Genomic DNA, 19,745 nt, shown 5'->3' with positions numbered 1-19,745 from the left:
TCTGCCTCGGGGAACCCGTGCGCCGTGGCCGACCGAAGCCATCCACCCTCCGAAACCCAGCCCCAGACCAGACAGACCCTCACACCTTGTGCTCCTGCCTTCATGTGAAGGGAAAAGTTCAAGGTCTGCTCTGAGTTGCCACGGGATCCCGTTCCTCTCCCCAGATCCCTTAACTTGGTGGTCCTGATATGTCTCCATCCCTGTGGCCTTCCCCCTCGTGCCTCTCTCCATCTCCCTGGCCTGTGGGGGTTTCTTCCAAGCTTAAAGCTCTCCAGACGGAATCCACCAGAGCAGGCAGGACCGCATCATCTTTGTACAGAACTCCTCAAGAACCAGGAAACCGTTCCTGGTATCTCATCTCAACCCCTCCTGTAGCGGGGCCTTCTTATTTCCTCTTATTCTGTCTTCAGTAAAAGAAATCTAGTGCCTAAGGGCCCACACCAAACAGCCTGGCTGCTGAAACACTTGTAAAACAATTAATGAACCCAAATTTGAATTCAAGACCTTGTGACAGGCAAAGCCTCTTGCATTGGACTGAATCCTACTAAGGATTCTGGCAGGAACCACCTTAGGATTCCTCAGAATGGCTCTCCTCCTTAATAACCACCTACCTTGGCATTATGGGAAAATCCTATGTAAGTAGAAACTGGGGATGTATTCACTAACTGCTGGATCCCAAGCAGGCCACTAATCCAGAATCCCAAACTGTGAGTTTTCATTTCAAGAACCCTGGAGGTTGGAAGGAGGGATGATCAGAAGATATTTACTCCATTCTAAATGGGGGAGGGGAGTTCTCCCCCTGCCCCCCCCCCCCACCTTCCCAGGCAATGGAGGAGAAAAGAAGCAGCCGGACAGAAGTGAAGTGGCAAAGACTTCCTACATAAAAGAATTGCCTTTTAGGGGATTAGATTAGGTCGGGCCTTCAGACCTAGCAGGACAGAGAAGAATCATCAACACCAGCTCCCAGGAAGTTACACAGGCAGAGGCAGAGGTGGAAAAAAAGCAGAAAGAATAGGAGACTTCCCTCGCTGTGTCCTTCGAACTTCCGCATCCATCACCCTTTCCCCTCTCTCCTGAGGAAGAGCCCCAGGCAGGACAAAGCTGCAACCCGAGACCCCAGTCAGACTCCTACGCAATCCAGTTCTCAAACTCGAGAGCAATCACCTCCCTTAACAACTGAAAAAGAATGGGCTGGAAACTACAAAAGAATTGCAAATTAGGATCCAAGCTAAGGAGCTTCCCAAATTAGGCAGGTATTTAAACACAAAGAGGTGGGAAAGAGGCGGGAGATGTACTTTCAGAGGGATCTCAGATCATCCGTTGACACTTCTTGTCAACATAATGGCATATCCCACCCCGATCTCCCGGGCCCCCAACTCCCAACCCATTTGAAGAAAAGGAAAATTCACCAACACAAAACAAAAAGTTATTCATGAAGGATGCTTTAGAGTCCATCGAGTCTAACCCCCTTCATTCAACAAATGGGAAAACTAAGCCCAGAAAAATGACGTGGTCCCCACAGAGAGTAAAGCAACAAAGCCAGGGCCAAGTCTCCTAACCTTTTTCTTGTGTTTTTTCCATTCTGTGGCTCTCTTTCTCCTTCTTTAGTTACCCGTCCTGGTGTTTAACCTCAACCTCTTCCTTCTGGCAGCAATCTCATTCCATTTCTGCCTTCCTCTACCTCCAGACAGATAAGAACCAGATATATCTGCTCCATCCACAGGCTCAACAGACCACTATTTTTCTCTCCCTGTCCACTCGTCCCCAACCCCCCTTTTCCAGGTTCCTGCTGCCAACCTCATTCCTTTCCTTTTTCCCTTCCAAATGGCCCCTGCCTCTCGAAGACCCTGCCTCATCACTCCCCTAACCCCACAATGCCTCCCAACAAGCTCTGAGTTTGATAGAGACCAAAAATGATGCTTTGGCAGCAGTGACGGATGGATGTGATGTGCCTCCTACGGGAATGCTATTTAAAGGGGCAGCCTCACAATCCTCTCCCTCCAAAGTGACAAGAGAAAAGCCTGCTCCTCAATTTCTCCAGAGCTGCAAACTCAGCTCAAGTTAACTTCTGACTTCCTCAACCTGCAGCCTGGCCTGTGCGCCTGCTTCCTATTCAGGTGGGAGGAGAGCGCTTGACACTCACTGAGGTGTGGGGGCTGAGGGGGGACTCATCTTCAACTCTTTTGATGACAGCTACTTGGGAGAAGCAGGAGGCCCTGTAGGGGGAGAACTGGAAGAACACGCTTCCCCCAACCTCGTGAGTGCATTTCAGCCATGTGCCAGCTTCTTCCGAGAGTCAAACTTTGTTGGAGAAGAACTGATACGGGCACAGAGGACCTGTGTGAAGGAAGCTTTTCCCTAGCTGGAACCTCCCTCCCTCCTGGGGCCCGGTGCTCAAACGGCTGGCCGTTCCTCCCAGGCCAAGGACCAACAGGCAAGATCCCCTCTGCCAGGCTCCGGCCCCACCTGCCCACTGAACCGAACACCATAGTGGGGGGAGCAGTGTTTGTCCCTCCCAAAGGAAAGGGATCTCCTCTACAAGCATCTCACCCCAGCCCCGTGGGAGAGATAATTCCATCTCACTGCCACAAACAAGTTAATGGAGACTTTAATGAAAACACTGCACTAATCAAAATGCTGAGCCTAGAACCTACTCTCTGCCTGCAAGACAAAACAAACTGGAGTCAGAATTTCTCCCTCAGAATTCATTCCTCAGTTCCTTTTAAGGCCTGAATAAAATAAGCTGGGCATCTGATAGCAGAAGGCGGCTTATCGTGGATTGTGTCCCCAGCTGTCTGGGGTCAGAGAACCTCCTGGTCAAGGAAGCAAACCGCCTGAAATGCTGATGGGTCCCTTCACCTCTAGACACTTTTTGTTTCAGGTGGTGAAGGCCATTATGTCCAAACCTTCTCCTATTCGCTCATTCTAGGGTCTCTGGTTCCTAACAGCGAAAGCTCCCAGATGCGGAAGCAGTCTGGTCAGGTAGAAAACGTCGAGGATTGAGACACCAGACTCGGGTCCTGGGTCTAGACGTACTGTTAAACACGTGACCTTCATGAAATCATTGAACGTCTCTGAATCTGTTGACTGGCCTCAAATAGGGAAGCCTTCCCCAGCTACCTTGCAGAATTGTCATAGAAGTTGTGAAAGCACTTCGGAAAAGTATACGTAGCAGAGAAATGTGTGTGTAATTACATGTTTGTGAAAAGATATTATGTCAAATGACAACATTTTCTAGAAAAGGAGAACAGATTTGTATTGCCAAGTGTTCGGGAAGGCGAAGGGGATGTGGCTGTAAAAAAGCTGTACGGAACAACATTTTGTACACACAGAGGAACAAGAATAAGTAAAACTGGGAAAATCTGGATTAGATCATGAATTGTATCAATGTCAATATCCTGGTTATGATAGTAGACTATAATTTTGCAAGAGGCTACCTCTGGGAGAAACTGGTAACGATACACGAGAGCTCTCTGTGTTTTCCTTTTTTTTTTTTAATTGGAGTATAGTAGACACACAGTGTCTCTGTGTTATTTCTCACAAGTGCATGTGGATTAATTATCTCAATAAAAAAAATTTTTTTAAGTAAGCTTTACACCCAACGTGGGGTTTGAACTCATGACCCTGAGATCAAGAGTCACGTGCTCTAAGGACAGCCAGCCAGGCACCCCATCTCAATAAAAATTTTAATTGAAAAAAAAAGAAGTATCATGTCTACCCTCTACTCTCCTGCAGCAACTTATCTCTTCTGTCCTTAAGAGGCTCCTCTTGGGGTGCCTGGGTGGTTCAGTCAGTCAGGCAACCAACTTCACTCAGGTCATGATCTCACAGATCAGGAGTTCGAGCCCCGCATCGGGCTCTGTGCTGACAGTTCAGTGCCTGGAGCCTGCTTCGGATTCTGGGTCTCCCCCTCTCTCTCTGCCCCTCCCTGACTCACATTCTATCTCTCTCCTTCAAGAGTAAATAAACATTTAAAAAAATTAAAAAAAAAAAAAAAGAGGCTCCTCTTACGTAGTGCTACACGTGCAGGGAAAAGAGGTCTCCATCTCAAGAGTAAGATCCTAGCAGAGTAGGATGCAGGAGTAGTTGTTCAGATACGTCTGAGACTCCTCTTCCTGATCAACTTTGCCCTCAGTCTCAATAGGCCTGACCCTGAATCACTCCTTTACAACATAATGTCCCTTCCACAGCAAGGAAGGACAACCAGCTGATGCCTGAAGCTGGATCCTCAGTTGCTCCTATCCTGAAGAGCAGACAACTGTTGCTAAGAAAAACTTGTGTATCGATTATGAATGCTAAGTTTAAGAACTATTGACTAAGCCTGGGTACTGAGAAGTAAAGATCAGACGTGCATACAAAATCCCAAAACAGCTATCAAATAGCTTAATGATGGACATGACCCTAATTAATCAACTAATTATATTCGCCCATTTCCACCACTCTCAACCTGTGACCTACTGTCTGTTGCCCCAGTCCTCCTTGGCCGTGGTGCACAGAAGTGATGGATGGGGCCACTGTTTTCCTGCCACGGAGTTAACTGAATCTAGTTTAGTGCTATCTTGAACGCCCCAGGCTTTGTGACACTTGAAATTCTAATTAGTGCAGAAAAGGGCTAAGTTGAAACAGCTTGGACTCCCTCAAGTATACCCACTCTCAGGGCCCTATAATCTAATGAGGTCTATGAAATTTAAGATCTAGCAGAGAAATCCCTGCCTACAGCAACAGCTGTACCCAGGATGACAACAAGGGGATTTGGGTTAAATTAGGGGCTCCAGATAGCAGGGAGAGTATCCCCAAACGATCTGGGAGGGAGACCCACATGACTCGGATCCCACTCGTTGTGGTGTGACTTAGAATTAGCTAGATTGACTCATGGCTCTGGGTTGTGGCATGTCAAAGAAAAAGCAGGAGGGGTTATGGCTACACAGATGGGAGAACTTAGTCCCTACAAGGTGTGGTAGAGCAGGTGAGGGCAGCTGGGGCCAGAGAGAATCTCTCAAGGGCACTCCCTCTTGTAGGCAGTAGAGATGGAGGAGAGGAAGAGACCCGTGACTCCTGAAAGAGCCCCCACAAAGGAAAAAGGAAGTTCCTTTGCTATTAACTACTTTGCAGTAGGAGCAGGCTGAATGTTTGCCGAACACATTTGGAAGAGGAAGAGAGGAGATAATCGTCCTAATGAATGTGCAGGAGACAATAGCAGCTCCAGTGGGAGAATTATAAGCTCATTATGGTTTAATATGATGATTGATCATCTCTGCCCGCCAGCATTATCCTAGAATAGTGATGAAGGTCGAGAGACCCATGCCAGTCAGAGCTCAAGCACCAGCCACCACAAGCTAGAAAACATGATTTATATGTAACTATGTTAAAATGTACACACGTGGCCCCAGTTCCCTAATTTTTCCCATCACCTGTCCTCCGTCTCCCGCCCCCGCCCCCACCCCCTACCGTCTGCCCCATTTCTCTTTGATTTCTCAGCCGTGGATGGTTTTGGTTTTGTTCCTCCATATGTCTGTTCATCAGCTCTGGCTCCTGACCCCATCCCTTGAGAAAATGGCTACAGCTTCCTGGGTTTAGGTAGGTCCAAATGGCCCTTCAGTGGGTACTAGTTGGCACTCGGTTCAGGTGGAAGGTCCGGGATACCTCCCGATAGGCATTTCGAAGCAGGACGTAAGGGAAACAGGACTCCAGCATGTCCAGGGTCAGGAAGGAGGACTCCTCTACCACCTGGAAGGGAAACAGGTCAAGAGATGAGAACCTCAGGGAGGGTATAACTCTGTGACACCCTGTTCCTTCGTTCAGTTTCCTGGGCCCTCTGAGGCTCTTAGAGTTCCAAGTGAACAAGTTTCTAAATCACACCCCCCTCCTTCTTCCCCTCACTTGGTTTAGCTTTAGGAAAGCAACGTGGCCTCTTCAGCTTCCCTATAATGGCCCCTGTGTCCCTTCTCAGGGTTACAGGAAAAGGTCAGAAGCAGAAGGCAGGAAAGAATCACTTCTCCAGTGGCAGAAAAACTCCCATTTTCCCCATTCTGGATGCCAAATCATTTGCGGGGGGCAGCACAGAAGCAGGTAAGGTTGGATAAAAGCGCCAATGACAGAGCTTTACAGAGAAGGCAACAATCACCACTGCAGGCCAAGAAAGAAGGGCCTGGAATCCACATGGGTCCTCTTGTGCTGGGTCTCAGTCTCCTCCCTCCCTCAGTACAGTGCTTGGGGAGCAGTAAGGATGCTGCATAAAGGAGCAGGCATGATTAATTAGTTTAATTAGAAGCCTGTGTGCTATGGTGATCCCAGCAGCCCCCACAGCCAAGCAGAAAGATAGATCAAGATGCCTGGATAAGACTGAGGGTAGAGGGGGTGGGGGAAGGGGGGCATATTAGCAAAGAGCCCACAGCCTAGCATTGGGCTGGAGGCTCCCCATCCCGGAAGAAGAAACAGGGTGTATTTCCTTCAGTGCTCTCCTCATCCATGAAGTTGTGGGACTAAAAAACACACTCTGGAGAGAAGTGTCCTGTATCCTCTGGCAATTTACACAGATGGGCCCTCCCCAATATGTCTGGTGTTTTTGATTCCTCAAAATTCATCCTGGAAAGAGAATCTACTATATCAACTCTAATGTGTTTATTTCTCTGAAGTCCTTTCAAGTTTTAAATTTTATAAGATTCTGCTATTCTCAAATATGTGCACATACAAACGCACACAAACAGCCTCAGAGGAACAGACACGGCAGGCTGGAGGAAAGGAAATCTGCCAGAAAAACAGTAGCTCCGATCGTAGGTTGGATAACACAAGGAATTTCTCGCTAGGCAAGACTTTCAAACCGTAAGCCAGGAGAGAGATAGGGTCTCTTTTCTAGGATATGACCCTCAGGTCCAGGGAAATGAGTGATGGCTTCACGAAGAATCCACTGGCCCAAGACTTCCTATTCTTTGCTCCATTAAGCACAGAGGATAACACGGCTCCTAACTGGAGGAAATTCATGGCAGTAGAAACAGCCCTAAAGTGAAAGCCAAGACACTTGGGTTCTCATGTCCATATATTTTGGGGGAGACCTTGCATGTGTCATCTTTCCCGCCCTCTCCTCAGTTTCCTCACCCATAAAGTGTAAGGACTGGACCAATTGCCAGGATCTGGTCTCATCCTGACATCTAGAATTCTATGATTCTCTGAGAGCCATCTCTTCCCCGGCTAAACCCATGCCAGGAACAGGCTGGCAGTAACAGGGGTGGGCACTGCCCAGGCTTGACAGCCAAGACAGAAAGACCCCCAGGGAGAGAAGTGCCTGGCCAGGAGTTGGGGCTACATGAGTAGCCTCTTAACTCAGAATACAGTTCCTTCCCCTGTATTTCCGTGGGGAAACATTTGCATTTAAATTGCTTTGCAGCAGCTCCTCCCTAGGTCTCTCCCTCTAACAAAAAGGGCCTAGCTCTGTCCCAGCTACTCGGCTGCCTCACTGTGAGGCCACAAGGGGCAGACACCCTCCCACACTGAGGGGGAGGGGTGGGGGGGGAGAGTTGGGGACGAGCAGGGGACCAGCAAAGCAGAAGGAGGCAGGGCTGAGTGGCCATACAGAATCGCCTCCAACCTTACAGAGATGACAGCTGCCCAAGTAAATGACGAAGCAAATGAAGAATCATCCAGAAACTAAAATGAGCGGCAGAGAAAGAGAACTAACATTCGTTGAGCATGTATTATGTACTAAGCACTTTCACATATATTTTCTTATGAATCCTGACACTCTATGGCAAGGACTACGGCCCACTTTTCTGGATAAAGAATCAGAGTCTCAGAAAGGTTAATTAACTTGCCCAAGGTCATGCTGCTCCAAAGACTGTGCTCTACCTAGCACACTACTGGCCTTTGCCCTCATCTGCCTCCTCTGCCCTTTCACCCCTCACCATACACCCCTCCCTCCCCCCACACCCTCATTCCATTCTCTTCTCATCTCCATCAGGATCCTTAGCCCAGTCTAGGCCTTTTTCTAGCTGAGACACAGATCCCACTCCATGCCTGTGTATTTACAGCAGACTCAAAGGGAGTCCCAGGCATGCCTGCCCCTAACATCTGTGGGCCTTGCCAAGAGTACAGCATACTATGTGATTAAATAAATCAAACTATTATGTTCTGTTGTTCAACCTTCACAATCTACCTTTATAATTTCGTGGAAGGTCAGGTTTGAATTAAGAATTCTTAGACTCAAAAAAAATTTTTTTTAATTAATAAATAAAAATAAAGGCACGCCTGGATGGCTCAGACAGTTAAGCATCCAACTTCAGCTCAGGTCATGATTTCACGGTTCACGGGTTCAAGCCCCCTGTGGGGCTCTGGGCTGACAGCTCAGAGCCCAGAACTTGCTTCTGATTCTGTGTCTCCCTCTCTTTCTGCCCTTCCCCTACTTACACTCTGTGTCTCTCTGTCTCTCTGTCTCTGTCTCTGTCTCTCTCCCTGAGCACTAGAGGTAATCCTCCAACAGCACAGCCCACCTCAATAGGATGCACTTGGGGAAGAAACTTTGCACAAGCCCTACAAGTAGGCTGGAACCGCTTAGCAGAGAATTCTGGGGCCCCAGAAATCTTTAGTGTGGACTTCAAGGCGGAGCATAGGCTCCAGATGGGCCTGTCCTCTCCCCATACGCCAGAGGAGGGCCTCTGAAACACAGGGGTCAGTCCCGGAGTCTCTCCTGACCATATCTAAATGCAGTACTAACCTGGAGAATCAGACATTTAGAGCAAAAGAGTGAGTAAGCGTGTTGAAGAGGAAAACAGGGTCATGAGGAAAAGATTTTTTTAAGTTAACTGAGTCAGAGTTCCCAGAAGTTTCTGCCAAAGTAGCAAAAAGCCCACAGCTTGGGAAGAAAGAGATAGCAGGAGGCGCCTGATTCATGACCCACCGCGCTCTTGGTCTTAATAGCTTTTCAGGGGAAAATTCTTTCCTCCTCTGAGCCCCCAGTTCCCCACCCCCAGTTCAGCTCTGTATTATTCCTCACCCTTCCCATAGTACTTCTTAAGGACAAGACATACAGTGGTAGGAAGTGGTCAAGTAAAATCAAACATGCACTGGACAGGCAGTTATGGATGAGGGACACAGCTGCCCCATCAGATCAGACTTGAGAATGCTGCAGGAAAAAGGACCCAGTCAGCCAGGGACAAGGTAGGCCCTGTCCTGCAGAGAAGTCATTGAAGACTCTACCTTGGGATTACAGGACAAGTCTGGAAGGTTAGCCAGAATGTGAGTCCTAACGGTCAGGCCGAATTCAGTTCTGGGTTCAGGCCTTTTTTTTTTTTTTTTTTTTTTTAATGTTTTTATTTATTTTTGAGAGAGAGAGAGAGAATGTAGGGGGGGGGGGGGGGAGGCAGGGCAGAGACAGAGAGGGAGACACAGAATCTAAAGCAGGCTCCAGGCTCTGAGCTGTCAGCACAGAGCCCCACATGGGGCTGGAACCCATGGGCTGTGAGATCATGACCTGAGCCCAAGTCAGACGCTCAACCGACTGAGCCACCCAGGTGCCCCTGAGTTCATGCTTTTGAGTCACAACAAGGCAAGGACACAAAACCCTCTGGCCTTTGCTCTTTCTGTTCCCAGACCAACTTAAACCAAATACATACCAAGCGCATGAGCAGAGAAATGGATTCCCGATTTCTGGTTTTAAGCTTGTCAGTCTCCTGGCCCAGCTGCAGGAGGCTGACAGAAGCCACCTGTAGGGGAAGAATTTGTAAGAAAGCAGATTTTTATGGAGGTCAGAGTGGGACAGCCTCAGGCTACAGGAAGTTAAGCAAAGATCAAGGAGGAGAGTTAAGAAGTGCTGTGATGTTCCTGGAGACTCTGGGTGGAAAAGTAGCAAATCCCCTAGTGTAAATCTGATTCTGATTTACACTAAGGTTTGAGAATGTGAATGTACAGACGCGCTTTGCCTGTAAACCAGGCAGGGCAGACAACAGGAGGTTGCCAGAGGTGCTGGGGGAGAGGCTGCAAGGGGCGAGGACAAAAGCTAGAACAAAGACAGGTAATACTGTATGCTGGAGATTAATCCCTTTTCCTAGGCAGCCTTCAGACAGCACTGTCACCAAGTGGTTTACAGCTGACTCCCCACCAGACTAGAGACAGAGCTGGGCCTCTGATTCAGAGGCAGTGTTCTTCACATTCCCCTCCTGTCAACTCCCAAATGCCTGTCCTCTCCATTCACCTCCAGGCCCCCAACAGATCAAAGAGGGAGGAAGAAACATGGTTAACTGCATCCCAGGCCCAGGTTACTCTCATTCAGTAAAGAAACAGGGCAAACGGAAAAGGGGAGAGGGGGTCCCTTCTCACCCCATCTTAGAGATCCGGTACGAATATTCTTTATATCTAAGATGCTCGGATCCCATTCTGATTGGCTGGCTGGCCCAGTTTAAATGGAGACCCTCTAACTAAGCTTCCAGGAAAATGGTATGATTCCGGAGAGAATATGATTTACCGTGTGTCCTCCTAAAAGGAGACAAATGAGGCCCTAATTCTTAAGTCAGGCCCATGCTTTGCAGAGGAATAAGTTCCCCATTGTTGAGAATGCTGAAGTCAGGCAGTGGGTAATGGACCATGTATCAGAAGCGTATGGATTGAATTCCACCATGGAGGACTTAGAATGGAAAACCCCAGGGTTTTCAACAATGGAAAGAGACTACTTATTCTGTGTTTTTCCAGAGGCAAAACTTAAGATAAATGGTGATTGTTACAGGGAGTCAAACCTTGGCTAAAAATATTTTTTGAAACAATTTTTCTCGAATAAATGGGATGTAACCTACAGTAGAATCGGCTGCCTGATTATAAGCCCCAGTCCTAGAAATCAAGCCCAGTGGTTCTCAAAGCGAGATCCCAGGATGAACAGCATCAACTTGGGATCTTGGAAACGCACATTTTCTAGCCCCACCTCAAATCTACTGACTCAGAAATTCTCCAGGTGATTCTGATTTACACTAAGGTTTGAGAATGTGAAAAAAGGTTCCGTTGTTGTTTGTGAGGATTAGAGTTGGAAAGGGCTTCCTTATGGGTTCTAAAACTTGGTGTCTCCAATTTGATTGTGCATCAGACGTCCCGGAGACCTTATTAAAAACAGAGGACTTGGGGGTCCCTGGGTGGCTCAGTCAGTTAAGTGTCCAACTCAACTCTTGATCACAGCTCAGCTCTTGATCTCAAAGCCCTGTGTTGGGCTTGAGGTGGGCTATGCCTTGGGCTCTGTACTCACCACCAGAAACTCCTTGAGGTGAGTTTCGATGTTCTTGTTGTAGAGTGTGAAGAGGGCAGCAGATACCTGGATGATGGCTTTGGTCAAGCAGTGAATATTGTTGTTGTAACCTAGGTTATGATTGACAGAGGGGGAGAGACACAAAAAGGAATAAAGTGAGCCACCCCAGGCTGACCCCAGCTGGTACTTTCTCACTGTTTCAGGCTAGGCCACCCCCGTTTGACACCAAAAGGACCAGGAGGCATTTGGGGGATGATATTCCTAGAAACATCAGAAGATATTTAGATATTAGGATAAGGGTATTCCTAAGAAATCTCACTGGAATTGAATTTTACGGAGACTTCATTCTCAAGTGTTCTTTGAAACAGAACTTTACACCTGAGTCAGAATTCTGTACATTCTCCAGACAAATGTCTCCGTCTCCTCTCCCTACCCCAGGAGACTATCCTAATAGCACTGGTCCCTCCCACCTACTCCTTACTTACCATCTTTCTCAATACTATAGAAAGAAGAAGGGTCAGCGGCGAGGAGTGGGAGGGAAACAGCAAGAAAGATCAAGAGCAGGCAGGCCACCTTATATTCTTCCTCAGGGGATGAAGTATCTGGTAAGACGAAAAAAAAAAAAAAAAAAAGAGGGAAAGTAATATCAGCAAACAGGAGTTATCTTCTATAGAGGTCCTAGTTCCCAGGATTACTGGGAAGATCCTGTAAGAAAATTATCTAGGAAAACGCTTTCTAAAGCACTGCAGGCAAGTCATTCTTGCTGAAGGGGAACAGGACTGGCCTCCACTTCTCATGAGGGGCCTGATCCTGGAGGCCTCCTCTGGTGACCAAAGTGGAGCTCTTGGGGAAGGGCTCTGCGGACATGCAGTCAGAGGACACTGTCAGCTGCCTGATGGGGTGGGGAGGCAGGAAGGAGAGGGAAGAGTCTTACCAAACTAAGAGAGAAGGGCCAGTCCAGCAATTTTAAAAGGGCTTGATACCAGCCCCTTGGTTTCATCCCATTCTGAGTGTGCGTAAGAAAGAGGAAATGTGTACCGGGAAATGTAAAAGACAACAGGAGACGAGAGGAAGAAGTGAATAGCATCAGGGTGATTCTATGGGAGGGGAGAGCACCAGATCACTCTGAGGCACATAGATGCTGTACCACAGCATGAAATCACATGTAACTCAGCATGAAATCACATGTAACTGTGGCTTGCTCTCTCATTGTCTCATTTGCATTAATCTTACCTCCCCAACTAGAGCACAAGTTCCTTTGAGTATTTGCTGAGCATCAAAGGGGCTCTCGCTTAATATTTTTTAGCAGATTGACAGGTCAACTGGTTGGAACGTGGCTAGGAATCTAAATTGCCTATGTAAATGTTTTCTGGGGGTTAGGGACTGCACTTTAAGTCTTTCTTTAGCTCCCAGCTTATATCCTCTGAATTCACAATCCCAAGGGAAGATTTCTTTTGACATTGACATTTTCCCACCTAAAAATAATGGTCCAAGCCCTCCCTTGCCCACTTTCCCCAATCTTACCAGCTTTCAGATTGGCAATGGCAGCCACCAGGGCTGGGTCAATGTCACAGCCCACTCCTGCAGCAGAGGCCAGCTCAAAGATACTCAGGGTCACCTAGTAGAGAAGAAAACAACATTCTGGACAGGGTTCCCAGAGGGAAGTGTTTGACAGAAGCTACAGGTAGTCAGGATTCCCGGATCACAGATGTTAACCCTTCAGTGAATTATCATCTTTTCTAGGTATTCTTTTCATAGCTCTCCATAACCTACAGAGAAAAGGCACAAATGCTTTTGTTTGGCATTCAGATACTCCACAGTACGAATTTCCTCTCTCACTCTTAATTCCCCAAGAGCTTCCTACAGTCAATGCAACCAGAGTCATCAATTCACTGCCTCCAAACTACAACTCGCTTCCTTACTGTCATACTTTGGTTCCCTCTTCATCTACAGTGTCTTTTCCTGACCTCTACTTATATCTAAGTGACACCCACCCCTTGAGGCTTAACTCAAATCTCATATTATGTGTGAAGCCCTCACTGAAACACTTCAGGCCCGATTCATCTCTTCCTTCCTAAAGTGGTACCACGGACTTAACATGGATCACACATGGTATTATCAGTTACCTTTTCAGATAGGAGGTGGCACATATGGCTTATCTCAGCACCTAGAAAATAATCCTTTACAACCTCATGGCATCTGAGGGGAGATAAAGGCCTTGGAGTGAGAAGATCTGGGTTCAAATCCCAGGACCACCACTTTCTAAATGTGTGACCTTGGCTAAAAGTTACGTAACCTCTTTGAGCCTCAGTTTCCTCATCTGTAAAACTGGGAGAACAATACCTCACAGAGTTGTTGTGGAGATTAAATTAGGTCACATGTATAAAGCATCTACCCTACACACTCAGAGTCACTAATAAACATTAGTCACCAATCAACATTATTCCTTTCCTCCTCTTTCTTTATCTCAAAGCCAGGAACATTGCACTTCTTTTTCTCCTCTTTAGTTTTTAACACAACGCTAAGCACATAGAAGGTATTCAATTAATATTTATTGATTGATGGAATTTAAGAAACAAAACAGATGAACATATGGGAAGGGAGACAGAGAGAAGAGAGAGAAACAAACCATAAGAGTCTCTTAACAATAAAGAACAAACTATGGATTGATGGAGGGAGGTGGGTGGGTGATGGGCTAGATGGGTGACAGGCATTAAGGAAGGCACTTGTTGTGATGAGCATTGGGTGTTGTATGTAAGTAATGAATCACTAAATTCTACTCCTGAAATCAATATTGAACTGTATGTTAGCTAACCAAATTTAAATTACAAAAATACCTTTATTGATCGATACTTGAATCTCTAGTACTTAAAATCAAGTTCCCGGGATATGGCCCCAAAGCCCCACTCCCATGCCGAGTATTTAGACCTCATTTGAGGTTAACCAAATTACTTGAAAATGTTTGGAGAGAACAAGGACAATTGTTTCAAGAGTAGACAACTGGGTGGGGTAACTTTAGCAAAGCACCCTACAGATACACCAATCAACACACACTTCACCTATGGTACTTGTCATGGAAGGCTCACCTTTGCCACGTCCTGCTCTGCCCTTTATTTAAATTCCCTATAGTTCATGGGTCTGGGGAGATCAGGGACCGGGTCCATGACCTGTGATTTTTCTGGAAGAAGAAAGGGATGATCGAAGGAGTCTTATTTTCTCTTTCCCTAATCTTCACACTCCTCTGAGACAGCAACAGAATCTCTGATGGACAGGCCACCTCTCCTCCCCCCCAACTCCGGCTCCAACCTACTTATTTTCACAAGCAGGCAGGGCCTAAAATCAGTGCTGCCCAGGAGATACAGGTAGACAAGCTTCTGACAGGCTATAGCATTCGTCCCCGACATCAGCAGCTTCCAGAAACCCAAGTTCATTGTAAAAGAACTGTCAGAAGGGGCAGCCAGCCCAGTGAAACATCAAACCCACATGGTCCCCAGGACTGCTTCAGCCTGAGGTTCAGGGGGAGAGAGGGGAAATTTCATAATTCCTTTGATCTCAAGGCAAGGAAGTTTTTCTTAATATCCAACTTTGATTCTTCCTGCTGACCAGTTCCCTCTTAATCACAGAGCTCTCTCCATGAAGAAGTGGCCTGCCCTATGTGTCTGAAGACCCTTGTTCCCAGCCTTTGGCTGTATATCCTACATAACAGACCTGTTTGTTTCAGGTGATCCAAAAGACAAGAAGATGTTGCAAAGATGGGGGGGGGGGGCGGGCAGAGAAGTGGATGTTCTACTCAGGGTGCCTGCAGAAGCCCCTCCTCCTCTCTCCATCTCTGTAGTAGATGCAGGCCTGAGCCAGGTGACACAGACATAGAGGAATCAAAAAGTTTCAGAACCAGGAGGAAAGAAAGGCCAGAAAAGGGAAACTGGGCTCAGGTGGAGAGGGTGGGGATGGAAGCAATAAATCATTTTACAAAAAGTACCTGAGCTCCTGACTGAAGAGGGAACTTGTTTGCACACAGTTCAGTATCTAATTGGCACACTTTAGCTAGAAAAAGCCGCCGATGCTACCCTAGATCTTACCTTTCTCCAGTAACGTTTCCCCAACCCTCTCACAGGTACGCCAGGCTCCCACCTCTGTCCATCCCCCTCATGTCTCTCCAGCTCTGCCCTGTCTCTCCAAGAATATCGTCTGACCACTACTCCTCTCTCTACAAAATCTCTCCCAGCTCCTTCCTATTCAAATGCCGGCTCCTTGGGGCGCCTGGGTGGCTCAGTCAGCTAAGTGTCCAACTTCAGCTCAGGTCATGATCTCGCAGTTTGTGAGTTTGGGCCCCACCTCGGGCTCTGTGCTGACAGCTCAGAACCTGGAGCCTGCTTCAGATTCTGTGTCTCCTTCTCTCTCTGTTCCTCCCCTGCTCGCTCGCTCTCTCTCAAAAATAAATAAAGATTTAAAAAAAAATTCAAATGCTGGCTCCTTCCCTACAGTATTCTTCAGAGCCCTCCCTCCCTCACGAGGTCCTGGGTACGTCCTTTCTACAACAACAATCTCCTAAGTGGATTGCACTTCGAGCTGTCCCATACCTTGATGTCTGTGTCTGGGGTGACAAACTCCTTCAGGCACTCTATGGGACCCATGAGAAATGGGCAGTGGGAGGAGAACACCTGGAGGAGAGAGAAGATAAATGAGTTCACAGGGCAGTGCCAGTACCTGCAAAGATAGACGGAACAAACATAACAAGGGCCCCAGCTTGGATAAGGGCCCCACCAGCCTCCCACGCGGCCCTCGCATCATGCTTCTAGGTGTCCTCTGCTCATCTGTCCCCAGAGATCTTCCAGGACCTCTACCAAATTACGTTCCCCCTCTCTCCTCAATGCTCACCACACATCTCCACGATTTCTCATACAAACCCTCCCCTCAGGGGCATCTGTGATTCTGGGGCAGCCCTTTGCCCTCAGCTCACCTCCCGAAGTCCCTCCTGGGCCATGGCCCTAAAACTGAGGATAACTCCAATGATGGTCATGCGTTTCAGGACATTATCAGCCCCTGCGGAGAAGGAAGAGCGTGAGAAAAGTAGAACTTAGGAGACTAGTGCGGGTTTTGCTTCTGCACACCCAGCCTAGCCCCGCCCCACTCCCCCAAAACCCCTGTCATCCGTAATGCCATGGCTACAGTTCCTTGTCCCATCAGGGAGGTGCTCACCTATCAGCTGGGGCAGCAGAGAAGCCATCAAGTCTGCCTTGCTAAAGTTGGATCTGATCTGAACAAGTACATCCATGTTTTCCACCACCAGCTTCTGCAGCCAGGACACAGAGACATGAAGCAGGAGAAGACAAGACTGTGGTACATCCCCCCACCCCCGGACCAATCTCCTACTCCTGCCCCTTTTCCCTGAGGCTGCGCCTTTTCCCAGGCCTTGTTTCCATAGTACCTTCAGTTCCATAATCTGAGAGGTCACGTGCCACATCAGGTTCTCACTCAGGAACTTCATGCCGTAGGGGCCCAACAGTTCAGCCAAGGCCCGCATCTCTGAAACAGAGTTACAGAGGTCCCGGGTGGGACTCAGAGGGCACTGGAGTGTTTACACCACAGACAGACGGTAAATCTGAACATTTACAATATTTTTCCTCAAGGAAAGGAAGTGGGAAGTTGGGGAGCAGAAGTGGCCTGCAATCCTACATTTAGGTGACAGACCTGGCCATCCTGTGGGACCATTTACCCCCTCCCCACTGGTACTCACACAAACACTTACCGCAAATGATATTTACTTTACATTCTTACAGGAAGCGATCCTTTCCCAAGTCCCTTTCTGTGGTACCTGGGTTTTGCTCTTGCAAGACTAGCTGTACTAACTTGTTAGATGTAAGACCTTAAACAAATCACTGACCCTTCTGAGCCTCCATTTACCTCTCTGTAAAATGAAGAAATTAATATCTGCCCCGAATACTTCACAGAGTGGATATGAGAGTCAATAAGAGCCCATGCTAAAAATCTTAGAAGCCCACAAAGATATATATGATTAAAGGATTATTGATGTGATCATTATTAACAGCCCTCTGAGGTATACAGTACATTCTTCTGGTTTAACAGACATGGTCAAGCGCTTGTTCAAGGTCACTTAACCAAGTCAAGGGCTGGTACCTGAAACCTAGCACAATGTCTTCTTATTGCCCCTTTCTGTAGATACCACAACTAGTTTCTTATCTAAGCTCTGGTGTCTTCTGTGCTCCTCCCTCTGCTTCCCTTTTTGAATGCTTCACTGTCCAAATTTTCCTCTCCTGGACCTACCTTTTCTTTTTCATAACCAACACACATCCCCAGAATCCCAGTTGTTTTTTCCTCTAAGTCCTTCCTCCCTCTAGTCTGCCCCGGATGCCTTATCTGTCCCTACTCATCCCACTTTTGGCTCTTTGTGGATTAAACGACACCCTACTGGGGAAATCCCCTGTTGGAAACATTAGTGACAAATCCAAATAGGAAGGAGCTCCAGCGATGGTCTTTGGCCATGCATCATCCCAGCAGAGAAAATCGTACAAAACCAAAAGTAGCAACAACAAGAGACCGGTAGCAGAAAAGTGAGTTTAGCGTTGTTAATAGGAGTTCAGAGGGGAAAGAAATCAAGGCTCACGCTCAAGCTGTTGAAGGCAGGACCAGTTGATCTCTGCTTCCACCAAGAACAGAGGAAGTGGAACTTGGTCAGAGCCCCATCTAGAGTAAATACTACACACTTCTGGCCTCTCCGATTTATAGTAGAAAAAACTGAGCTGAGAATTAGAAAAAGATGTGCCACCTGGTCAACTTGATAATGCCAAAATGGCTGATAGAGAGGAAGAGGGGCTGAACTGCCTCCCCTGGAGAGAGAAAACACACTGATCATCCAGTTCAGATCTGCTGAATCTCCTTACTCTAGTCTTCTCAACTCCAGGCTAGTAACCCTAGGCCATCCTTCTCTTTCCATCTATCTATTTTTACAGTAGCATTGCCCCATCACCATGGTAACTCGGGGAAATTGGGGTGGGGGTGGTAGAAGGGGGAATCAGCCTTACCTCCTGCTGCTCATCAGTTGTCAGCAAGACCTAAAGCTGATTTTAGATGCTGCCTACAGTTTGTGGGTGGAGTTGATGAAAGGGGACATCTGAAGCCTCCAGAACGCAAAGAGTAGGGTCAGCTTACTGATGGAGTCAGAATGAGGGTAAGAAGGAGACAGCACTGGACAACAGAACTGTGTGCTCTTCTATAACATGCCCCCCCCCCGCCTCAAACAAGGAAGGGGAAGAATGGAGAAGGCGGGGTCAGGAAAGCATCCCCCACCTGTACCAGACACCATGCAGGAGCCAGGATTTACATGGAGGTGAAAGGAGGGAGGAAACAGTAGGATAGTTCATCAATCAGTCAGTAAAACAAATCCATTAAAAAGGATCTGTATGGCTTCCAGCCCTCTTTTAAAAAGAGAAGGACACCCCAACTCATTCACTCCACAATCCTTACCCACCGGCCTTAAGACACAAAAGTCCTTCTAGACACTGGGAAGCAGCACTGCATGTGATTAAGCACCCAGGTTCTAGAATTTGACTGCCTTGAGTTGAAATCCCAGTTCAGACATTTATGAATGTGTGACCTTAGGTAAGCTCCTTAACCTCCCTGTGTCTCAGTGTCCTCATCTGTAAAATGGGGGTAATGGGAGTTCCTACCTCAAAGCCATTGTGAGGATTAAAGGGATTAATAGGTGTGAACATTTAGAACTTAGCCCACAGCGAATGTCATCTATTATTTTATCATCATTATACATCAGCAATCCAAGCTCTGGCTCAGGCCCTAAAATTTATCCCTCAGAAAGAAGATGCCATGACATCAGACCACTATTTAATAACTCCAAATATCAGAATTCCCTTCTTACATTTATTTATTTATCCTTTACCCTTCATTATATGTCTAACTCTTTATTCTGTGTGGAAATGGAAAATAACTATTTACCACCCTTCGAAAAATAAACCCTTTCAGTAACTTGAGTGGCCTTACCTAGCTCCCAACTCCCCTCATTCTCCCTCTCCACCTGCAACCCCCCGGCCACTCCTCAATTCTGGCTCTCACTTAGGATCTCTTTATTGTCCCCAACGTGTAATCCCGCAGAGATGTTAAGGAGCCTACAGAATGAGCCTCTGGGAAGGTCTGGAGGCTGAGATGCTGAACTGAGGGGAAAGGCTCAGCTCCTCGCCAAGGAGACCAGGCCCCGGGCTCACCAGAGATGTCAGAGAACTCCTCTGCGCTGAAGTTCTGCTCCCCCTCTCTGGGAAGGCTGATGAAGGCCTGCATGGCGGGGGAGAGGATGATGGTGCCACTGCTCGCCTGTCTAAGCAGACTTTCTAGGTACCTAAGGGTTGGGCAAGAAAGCACACGATTTTAGCATTCGATTGTTTCTCCCTGCCATTGCTCCCCACTACTACCACTGGGCTCGGGAAGAGAAACTCTGCCAAAGGCTGGGGTGGGGGGAAGAAACTCAAAGAAGACAGCAAAACACTCTAATTAACAC

The 19,745-nt window shown here is 47.5% G+C and overlaps 1 protein-coding gene across 2 annotated transcripts in view; it reads right to left on the bottom strand.

The window, feature by feature from the left end:
- Positions 1-1,446: 1,446 nt before the first annotated feature.
- NCKAP1L (NCK associated protein 1 like) overlaps positions 1,447-19,745 on the bottom strand; it is a 41,667-nt gene continuing 23,368 nt past the window's right edge. Inside the window, exons 22-31 of one of the 2 annotated variants that reach the window (XM_060657374.3) lie at positions 19,456-19,586; positions 16,647-16,744; positions 16,418-16,511; positions 16,179-16,261; positions 15,799-15,879; positions 12,743-12,836; positions 11,704-11,820; positions 11,219-11,328; positions 9,606-9,695; positions 1,449-5,727 (exon numbers count right to left, since the gene is read on the bottom strand). In XM_060657374.3, the coding sequence (XP_060513357.1) occupies positions 5,596-5,727; positions 9,606-9,695; positions 11,219-11,328; positions 11,704-11,820; positions 12,743-12,836; positions 15,799-15,879; positions 16,179-16,261; positions 16,418-16,511; positions 16,647-16,744; positions 19,456-19,586 (1,030 nt within the window). In that variant the 3' untranslated portion in view covers positions 1,449-5,595. Of the gene's footprint in view, positions 5,728-9,605; positions 9,696-11,218; positions 11,329-11,703; positions 11,821-12,742; positions 12,837-15,798; positions 15,880-16,178; positions 16,262-16,417; positions 16,512-16,646; positions 16,745-19,455; positions 19,587-19,745 lie in introns of both variants that reach the window. The other variant, XM_060657375.3, reaches the window with a different exon arrangement.

The sequence above is a fragment of the Panthera onca genome, chromosome B4 (assembly GCF_046562875.1).
Source record: "Panthera onca isolate mPanOnc1 chromosome B4, mPanOnc1 haplotype 2, whole genome shotgun sequence".
Taxonomy (NCBI): domain Eukaryota; kingdom Metazoa; phylum Chordata; class Mammalia; order Carnivora; family Felidae; genus Panthera; species Panthera onca.
Note: the sequence above shows the minus strand (reverse complement) of the source record. Positions and strands in the feature narration are given on the sequence as shown.